Source organism: Corylus avellana, chromosome ca2, assembly GCF_901000735.1.
Source record: "Corylus avellana chromosome ca2, CavTom2PMs-1.0".
Taxonomy (NCBI): Eukaryota; Viridiplantae; Streptophyta; class Magnoliopsida; order Fagales; family Betulaceae; genus Corylus; species Corylus avellana.
In genome coordinates this window covers 45621700-45631327 of record NC_081542.1, presented here as the reverse complement: position 1 = coordinate 45631327, position 9628 = coordinate 45621700, and the positions used below count along the sequence as shown (strand labels likewise).

The following is a 9628-nucleotide window of genomic DNA, read 5'->3' as shown; positions in this document are numbered from 1 at the left end:
CAACTAGATGGAAGCAGCAACCCAATCAGAGAAAGCCATCATAAACAGAGCAATTGTATCCAAGAATATGGCACCAAAGAGCAAGGTATATGTAATTCCAACGTCAATCTTGCGAAAATCATTCTTATCTATTGAATAGAAGGTTGAAATGGCTGCCACAACCGCACACCACGATGTAAATCGAACAAAGTATCCAAACTTCAAATACAGTACGATAACCTTGGTGTAGAGAAGTTCGTAGAAGAAGTTGAGTTCAATCGCTAGCACTTGAAAGGCATCCTCTGAGTCTCTGTTCTGGAAAAATAGCCGGCTCTCTTCGCGCTCCCGGAAACTAAAGATGATATCCACAACGAGACCCTGGAAGATTTTGAAGAAGTGATAAGCATGCTTCACCGCCGCAAGATCCCCCAGCCTGCCTTCTTCGACTGGGTAACATGAAGCCTTGAATTCTTGATTAGGTTCTCGTATCAACTCTATTTGAGTTGGGAGGCTGGCCTCTCTCTTCGAAGCGTATTCCTCCATGAGCTTTGCATAGTTAGGCCCTGGGTCCGGTGCTGTAAGATTCGATTTCCGGAAGTTTTTCAGGTTTGCCTGATATAAAGCACGTGTTCGCTCACCATACTTGATGGTTCTAGCGAGAAACAGAAGGAAAGTAGGGAGCCATAACTTGTTTCTGGGTTGGTATTGGCTGAAGGATTGGACGAAGAGAACGAACTGGCCTAGGAGCCCAACCAGCTGCCTTAGCCAGAGGGCATTATCCTCCAAAGAAACAGCAGTCATGGTATCTGGACCACCGAGGTGTAACAAAAGCATGGGAGCCCAAAACGCCAGAATGCCAGAGCAATCATGAGGTTTTGGATTTTTTTTACCGTTGATAATAAGTCCCACTGTAAAGTTACTGGTCCAAATGGCCAGTATGTAGGCTGACCAGATCAACAATAGTACCTTCCAACTTTCTGTTCTCTTTCCGAATGGTGCGACCAGAATTAGAATGGCCTGTAGTAGGAGACTCAATAGAACAAAAAACTGGATGTTCCATTCGTCATATTTCTCATTCACTACGGTAAAGATGTGGCTAAACATATCCTTCAATTCCTTTGATTGCTTAATTTTCTTTCTCCTTTCTTTCACCTTGTTCAACATCACAACTTTTAGTTTTTAAATCTATAGATTTATATTCTGCTATCAAGTGAACTTTATCTTAATTTATCATATTTCTTAAAAGATCTTTACCATTCGTTCTTCCACAGTCCGATTAATGAGCATAGTTTAGACAAAAGTTTGAGTTAAGTATATTTGTCCTTTTCTAGCTATTATCTGATTTGTAATGTCTCTCCATTAATATATAGATAAGGAATAAATAATCAGATCTATTGTACATTTGTATTACAATTCATATTGATTGAGATTGGGAAGTTTAAAGGCCTGTGGCGAAATCTAAATCTCACGTTTTTCTTGTCATCAAGGTAATCTTTATACGATATCAAGTTAAATTGTACATAGGATCATCTTTTAGCCATGTGATGTAGAAGGGAGATACTTGCCGCCAAACTCAAAGGAAAGAATAAAGAAAAGAGTTTCCAAGTACATGGCTCACCCATGTAAACTCTATCTTGATTGCATATCTTTAAAAAGTACAAGACTGCTAAAAACATCTTTACCATTGCTTCCTCTTCCACAGTCCGATTACTGAGCATATGTAGACATTACAAAAATGCAAACATTGGAAAAGACATTGCAAAAATTAAATGTAGTTTCCCCCAAAAGTTGTAACCGTCATTTACCATATTGTGCTAAAAGGAATTGAAGTTGTCGATTATGGTAAGATTTAGGTAAGATCTCCATGTTGGTCTAATATAAAATTCACAATATTACATGCATAAATAATTGATAGTTTGACGGGGAATATGATAAAAATTGTAGGGAAAATAAAAAAATGTCCTTGTTTTTTAAACTTTCTTAAAAATTACTCCATAAGCTTTTTTATTATTTTTTTATTATATATATATATATATATATATATATATATAAAATCATTTCCTATGATTTAATTACTTTAAAAAATCATTCATTCTATTGGTTTTTTCCTCCAAATTATTTTGAGTTTTTTCCTCCAAATTATAAAAACTGTATGTTAAGTCACATACAGTCGCGTAAGTTTGTAAAAAAATTTAATTATGTTTAACAAAATAAAAATAAAAGCAGAGGTGGCTGGTGGGGCCCCACCACCCCTTCAATGGGGTGGAGATCCCTCTCCACTCCACTTGTTCTTTTGAGTTGTTGACAGTTAGATTAGTTGAAGTTAGATGAGTTAGTTAAGATGAGTTGGCAGTTAGTTAAACTTGTTGATTGTCTTTGATCCACGTATTATTACATGTGTATATATATCTGTAATCTCAGATTATTCAATAATATCAGAGAATCATTTCATTCTCCAAACTACTCTGTTTTCAGTCGTCTTCTTCCTTCCTTGTTTTCTAGTTTCCTAACTGAGAACTTGACAGAGTTCATAAAGAAGTCGTTGAATTCTTCACGTGAAACAAAACAGGCCTCAACTGATTGCAGAATTAACAACCAAGAAAAACAGAGGTTAAAGTCACCTCAGAGGGAGCTACGTTGGACCGCTGTAATGCCCTGCATTTGCCCTGTCTGCTTGGAATGGATCCAATACGGGAATCTCATGAACCCCACTGGTCATCGTGAATATTGCTCAACTGGAATGTTTTGTTCTCTTCATTGTCTTTGAAAGGCTGTGGAGAAAACAGAGAGCGACACAAGAGAGTTTTGAGAAGGAGTATGGGAGAGAGACTTGAGAAAGGAAGAGAGAGGCTTGTGGAGAAGGAAAAGCTTCAAGAGAACTCAAGGGGTAAGCTTTTTATGATTCTTGAATGATTTGAATTAGTATTGAAATAAAAAAAATTGCCTCAGAGCAATGTATGATAAAACTGTTCCTACTACGTAAATCATATAATTAAAAATTAAAAAGCAGAACCTACTACTTAATAGAGTTGCTTTTAGCACATCAAAGTTTGGAAATACAAATGACCCCTTTTAATAACCAAAAGATTCATAACATATATCTTTGGCAAATATTTTGATTCTACTAAAACACTTTCAACATGTAAAAACATTTTTAATACACTAGCTATCGGCCTTGAACCATTGTAACAGTAACATTGTTAACGGAGCATTTACTTGAGTTGTGTTGAGAGGAGTTAGCATCAGGGGCAATTTGCCTTTCCGTGAATGCAGGTTGCTTTGGAAGAGGCAGATCAAGAGTCTCACTTTTAAGCATGGAAATAACAATGGAGACAGTTGGCCTATCTTTAGCAAATTCTTGCACACACAGCAGCCCGACGTGTATGCATCTCAAAATTTCCATTTCAAAGCAGGGTTCACGTATCATCGGGTCTGTTAATGCCACAATGTTGTTTGCATTCCACATTTTCCATGCCTGGAAACATGAAAACAGGATTCAAATTCTTAGCATCAATGCTAAAACTCATAAGAAACATGCAATTGAAGTTCTTAAAAAATGAGGCAATGATATAAGGGAGACTTACAAATCGTAGAAGGCTCATGTCTTGCTCATCATCATAAAAGCTAGAATTTCTTCTTCCACTAACAATCTCGAGTAACAACACTCCAAAGCTGAATACATCTGATTTCTCTGAAAATCGCCCTTCCATTGCATATTCAGGGGACATGTACCCACTGAGTTTTAACAATAAGACACATTCAAATATTGTTACATGAAATATTAGTGTAATTATATTTGTGAATTTGGCCAAACAAAGGTACTTACTATGTTCCAACGACCCTTTTAGTATTGGCCTGATCTTCATTGCCCCCAAAAATCCTAGCCAAACCAAAATCTGATATTTTTGGATTTAGCTCTTTGTCCAATAAGATATTACTTGCTTTTAGATCTCGATGAATAATCCTTAATCTGGAATCCCTATGAAGGTACAGTAGACCTCGACTGATTCCCTCGATAATGTTGAAGCGTCTTCTCCAATTTAGTAGTTTTGGTTTGATTGAATCTAAGGAAATTATTCAAATTAACCAAATGAGAAAAAGGAAGTACACTTGGATTGAACTTGCAATGTGATCTTCCGTCATGTTTGTAATAGAAGTAAATTCGGTGAAGTCACATAAGAAAAGTATGTATCTACAGACTAAGATACAACAACCAAAGAATATCATTTCATTGTTGTCTCTCTATGTAGATAAGTGTAGATTGTAATATTGGAAGATAATAACAAAGGCATAAGCATGAACTAACCAAAGAGAAATGTGTCCAAACTTTTGTTTGGCATGTATTCATAAACTAACATCTTTTCTTCCCCTTCAACACAGCAGCCAAGGAGTTTAACGAGATTCCGGTGCTGGAGTTTAGATATGACCACCACTTCATTCATAAATTCTTCTTGCCCTTGTCCAGAGGCTCTTGAAAGTCTTTTTACTGCAATTTCTTGTCCATTTGAAAGTTTTCCCTGTAAACAAACAAACAAACAAGTAATTGACTTCATATTCAAGTTGTTAGGTAATAACACTCTACAAGAGCAACCATTATTACCCTGTATACAGGACCAAATCCACCCTGGCCAAGCTTATTTGATTGATGGAAGTTGTTTGTTGCACTTGCCAGTTCCTGAAGATTGAATAACGGTAGCTCTTGGAGTTTAACTTGGGTCACGTTGTCTTTAAGATTGTCTTCACCAGAAAATTTTTTATATGCTTCCCCCGTGTTGAACACTAACATCCTCCTTTTCCTTTTCTCTACTGGGCGTTTATACAATAGTTATTAGTAATCTCTCGGTAGCATTCAAGACTATTTTCTAAGTGAAAAGGACGGTGCATATTACCTTTTTGATTAGCCATCCAACGCCACAATAAGTAAGTACATATGCCAGTGCATATTACACCTACGATCACTGTGACTGTTACGATTACTTTCACATTTCCCTTTTTATCTGTAAATTCAGACGAAACATCAAACTTAAAGTAGCCAAACAATTGCATCAGCTGTGGATGATTTGAAGCATAAGATAAATTTTGACAGAAAACAAAAACAACTTACCAAGTTCTGAATAAGCCAAACGAACATAAAGATCAACTCCGCCACTTGAGAATTTCTGTAGGTCAATTAAGCTTCTTGTCCATAGCATACAACCAATGCCAGAATCGTATGCGCAAGCTATACAGGAACAATTCTCCAAGCATTGGTTTCTACATTTTTCTTCAACAGCAGATGACCAATCTGCCAAGTCTGGCACTTTCATCCTCGTCAATTTCAAAAATCCATCTTTTTTGCCCCCATCACTGCCATTGTTCACCCTCTCACACTGCAAGGGTCTCTTCCTCACACATCCACTAGTCCAATTTCCTCTGTTCCATTCTTCTCTGTTCTTTGGCTCAAACCCCGGTATACAGCTGCAAATTGGTGAATTCTGTGAATTACAGCTTCCAAATGCCCCACACTTGCCATAAACATCGCAGTCAGTATTCAAAGCTGACCACCCGATCACCCAACGATCATCCCCAGTGTCGAAATGTGTTTCCAGTATATTTCCTTGTGCATTCAAGACAAAATTTGTTGTGAAAGACTCGTTTGAAAAGGAAAATAATAAATAGAATGTTCCATCATTATCAGGTACAAGAGTAACTCCATCACGATATAGAGAATACATGTTCGGAACTCCGATAAAGACTTGGCCGTTCCATGGACCACTCCGCCAGTATGTGTTACTGTCGTTCCAGATGAAAAATTCAGGAATATTTCGAACCTCAATACCGGCAGAGAAGTTTCCAATGGATGGATCAGAAGGACTTTTCCATGATGTCGTCTGCACTTTCTTACCCGTTCTAACATCCGTACTAATTTTCATATTTTTTATGACTGTATTAGAAGGATGTTGGAAACTCTCCCATATGATTGTCCCTGTAGTGTTACCTCGCAAAACAAGGTTTCCAGAATCTAAAAGCTGGGCACTCAGATTGACAACAGAATTTGTTAAATTTGATGACCAGAGAACCTTCTTTTGCCCATCTAACACTACCAGATTGCCATCTTCGGATATGGTAAGAATTCCAGTGGAATTCTTGAGGGGATTGTTTCTGTTAGCAACCCATACGACAGTGAACACAGAAATTTCAGCATACCATATCCCAACATACCGATCGGTAGAATTTGGAGGGCTGAAAAATCCCAGTTTGAAGTCACCCCCATTGGAGATGATGGTTTCAGAGTCGTTGATGAATTTAGCTGCTGTGATGGTGTCTGTTGCAGAGCCAAACTGTAAACAAAAGCAAGATAGCAAGACAAGAAAAGCAGACAAGTTGGTGCTTCGAACCAGTTCCATAGATTCAACGCTTCTTGTTTGTGAGAATACAGATTTTGAATGGCAGGAACGACGAGCATTATTGATTCCTTGCTTCTCGTCCTCATACTTTCCTTCGACAGATATTTCTATCAAACGCGTTTTTCTGTCAATGCTTTCGACTTTCTATCGTTGAAAGCTGCCTTTTTGGACTAGACGCTTCAGTTTTAACACGTGTATAAACTAAATAAACTAACTTTTTATTTATTGATTATTATTATTTTTTTATTTCAATTATTATTATTTTTTTTTTTTCGGGAGCAAAGGAATAGAATCAAAGAAAAACAAAGCATATGAAATGTGGAAGAAGAACCGAAGAAAGAAGAAGAAAGAAGAAGCAAGTAGAACGAACTAGATGGCAGTCAATTTTGATGTGCTTGGTCCTTTCATGATAAACTGGATTTGCAGCAATATGAAGGGCTGATTGACTGTCACAAAACAAAAGAGCAGCCTGTGGATGAGGAATTCTGAAATCCTTGAGAAGAGAAGTCAGCCACATCAACTCACAACATGTGGAAGCAAGAGCTCGATATTCTGTCTCCGTAGATGATCTTGACACTGTGTGCTGTTTCTTTGATTTCCAAGACACAAGTGAATCACTAATAAACACACAAAAACCAATGATATACCTTCTAGTATCTAAACAACCTACCCAATATCCGGAAAAGCCTTTAAGGTGAAAATCTGATTTGGTAGAGAAAGTAAAGCCTTCAGCAAGAGAATTTTTCAAGTATCTCAGGACTTGATGAGCAGCATTTAGATGAGGTTGTCGTAGCTTGTCCATAAACTGACTAAATATTTGAACTGAGAAAGCTAAGTCTGGTCTTGTAATTGTCAAATAAAGTAGCATGCCAACTAACCTTCTATAGCTTGTGGAATCAGAAATGAGATCACCTTCATCCTTTGAGAGTTTCAAATTTTGTTCTAGAGGAAATTTAACAGGTTTAGCAGCCAATAAACCTGAATCCTCTAGGATTTCAAGAGCATACTTTTGTTGGCAAACAGAAAGTCCTTCTGTAGACCTAGTAATCTCAAGACCAAGAAAGTACTTCAATGACCCTAAATCCTTCAACTTAAATCTGTCATTCAAAAGAGTAATAAAAAAGGACACTGCCTGTGGATCATTGATTGCAATAGCTACATCATCAACATAAACCAACAAAGTAATAAAAGAAGATCCTTTGAGTCGAGTGAACAATGAGTAATCTGCCTTGGATTGTGTAAAATCAAGCTCAATCAATGCAGTGGAAAATTTTGAAAACCATTGCCTAGATGTCTGCTTCAATCCATACAAAGATTTAGTTAACCTACAAACCTTTGTCTCCCCTTTAGTGCCAAAACGAGGAGGCATAGACATGTACACTTCTTCATCTAAATCCCCATGCAAAAAATGCATTGTTTACATCTAATTGATGTAAAACCCAATCCTTTGCTGCTGCAAGTGCCGGGAAACATCTAGCCTTGTATCTTTCAATGCTTCCATTAGATTTGTACTTCACTTTATAAACACATTTACAACCAATGAGATGTTTATTAGAAGGCAAATCAGTGACTACCCAAGTTTTATTTTCCACCAAAGCTTTAATCTCAGCTTTCATAGCCTCACACCAAAGTGGATTCTTAACAGCTTGATGATAAAATTTAGGCTCAGGTTGAGATGAAATGGAAAGACAGAAATGCTTATGAGAAGAAGACAAGCTATCACAAGAAATGAAATTGGACAATGGATAAGGTTTACCTAAATTGTCAAAATTTGAAGCCGATTGAGGTGAACAAGCAGAAACCAGTTTACAGTGATAATCTTGCAAGTAACTAGGTTTGTGTTTGATTTTAGCTGACCTTCTAAGAATAGGAGAAGGTGCTGCATTAGGAACCTAGAAAATGGTGTCTGCAGAAGGAGAAAATGAATTTTCTGTAGAATCATAATGTGAAGTTGTGTCTGTAAAAGGAGAAGTTAAAATTTCTGCAGATTTAGAATGAATAGGTAAAATGATGTCTACAGAAGAAGAAGATAATATATCTGTAGAATTGTGGTTTGGTGATGGAACAGTAGGAGGTGGTTGGATGTTTGATGGTATGGAATCAAAAAATTCTGTGTCAGGAGGCATTGGAAAAGAAATAGAAGGGGAAACAGCATCATGCATATGCATTGAAGGTGAGGACTGACCTAGAGAAGAAGCGTAAGGAAATATGGTTTCATGAAATATGGCATTTCGATAAATGAAAACAGAATGAGTATGAAGATTATGAAACTTATGTCCTTTCATGCCATATGGATAACTTACGAAAATGCAAGGTGTAGCTCTTGGATCAAACTTTGTTCTATTTCTAGACAAAGTTGAAACATAAGCTAAACATCCAAACACTTTGAGGTGTGAATAAGATGGTACAATGGAAAATAATAGTTCATGTGAAGATTTATTGGATAGAAGAGGTGTTGGAATTCTATTGATAATATGAGCTGCAATTAAAACACAATTGTTCTCACAAATATCCACCTAAATTAATAGGCAAATAATTGGATGATTTACCCGCAAGTGCACGAGGTTAACATAGTAGTATAGGGTGCAAGTACGAGGTCATTCCCACGAGGATTGCTAAATTTTGCTTAAAATTAATTCAAAAAGTAAAATAAAACAAAAATTGGATTGAGTTGATAATAATAAAAAGGTAGGGCTTTGATATCCACCACTAATTATATTTAACTAATATATCAATATGCCAATGTTTTGATCATGTTATGAATATCTAATATTTGTCAACCTAAGGGCATTGGTGTCTACTCCTTAAGCTATTGATTTCTCTAAGCAACGAATTAGGCATGGATGTCTACTCTAATTCTTTTATTTCTTAAAGGATTTAGCATGAGTGTCTACTAAGTTGATCTTTAAGAAAGCATAAAACTCTGGAAATCGACAAACACATGAGGCCTAGGGTATGGGTGTCTACTCCTGGTTCCCTATGTTGATTAACCCAAGAACTCGGTGTGGATTTCTTTTGTTACTTTTATTAAACCTAGGACTCAGTCATCCAAATTGATTTAACTAACTAGTCCACAACACATGCATATGTTGATCAGGCACACACATAAGAGGAATTCATGAAAGCAGGCATTAATCAAGTTAGATATCACAACAAGATCATCACAAGGGCGCCAATATTGAATATCAACTAAACATAACTAGGGCTTCAATCTAACCCTACTAAATAAATTAGTTACACATAAGTTTGATGTTAAACATCTT

At 36.7% G+C, this 9628-nt stretch overlaps 3 protein-coding genes across 3 annotated transcripts; all 3 read right to left on the bottom strand.

Annotated features, from left to right (window-relative positions):
• Positions 1-3: 3 nt before the first annotated feature.
• Positions 4-780, bottom strand: LOC132169975 (uncharacterized). The gene has a single exon (XM_059580909.1). The coding sequence runs from the start codon at positions 778-780 to the stop codon at positions 4-6; it is 777 nt and encodes a 258-aa protein (XP_059436892.1).
• A 2191-nt stretch (positions 781-2971) lies between these two features.
• On the bottom strand, positions 2972-6365 carry LOC132170283 (G-type lectin S-receptor-like serine/threonine-protein kinase At1g11300). The gene is made up of 7 exons (XM_059581203.1): positions 5084-6365; positions 4869-4976; positions 4580-4782; positions 4286-4496; positions 3806-4043; positions 3600-3714; positions 2972-3469 (listed from the first exon to the last, which is right to left on the bottom strand). The coding sequence occupies exons 1-7, from the start codon at positions 6363-6365 to the stop codon at positions 3146-3148; spliced, it is 2481 nt and encodes an 826-aa protein (XP_059437186.1). The 3' UTR covers positions 2972-3145.
• A 292-nt stretch (positions 6366-6657) lies between these two features.
• Positions 6658-7779, bottom strand: LOC132169974 (uncharacterized mitochondrial protein AtMg00810-like). Its single transcript, XM_059580908.1, has one exon. The coding sequence runs from the start codon at positions 7777-7779 to the stop codon at positions 6658-6660; it is 1122 nt and encodes a 373-aa protein (XP_059436891.1).
• Between the last annotated feature and the right edge of the window lie 1849 nt (positions 7780-9628).

Bases quoted from the DNA above. Each gene is read 5' to 3' on its own strand.
- LOC132169975 (XM_059580909.1), bottom strand. From the start codon at position 780: ATGACTGCTGTTTCTTTGGAGGATAATGCCCTCTGGCTAAGGCAGCTG.
- LOC132170283 (XM_059581203.1), bottom strand. From the start codon at position 6,365: ATGGAACTGGTTCGAAGCACCAACTTGTCTGCTTTTCTTGTCTTGCTA. The intron at 4,497-4,579 runs GTAATAATGGTT...GTTTGTTTACAG, and splicing joins GATTTGGTCCTGTATACAGG to GGAAAACTTTCAAATGGACA. The intron at 3,470-3,599 runs TATGATGATGAG...ATTTGAATCCTG, and splicing joins GAAGAAGAAATTCTAGCTTT to TTTTCATGTTTCCAGGCATG.
- LOC132169974 (XM_059580908.1), bottom strand. From the start codon at position 7,779: ATGCATTTTTTGCATGGGGATTTAGATGAAGAAGTGTACATGTCTATG.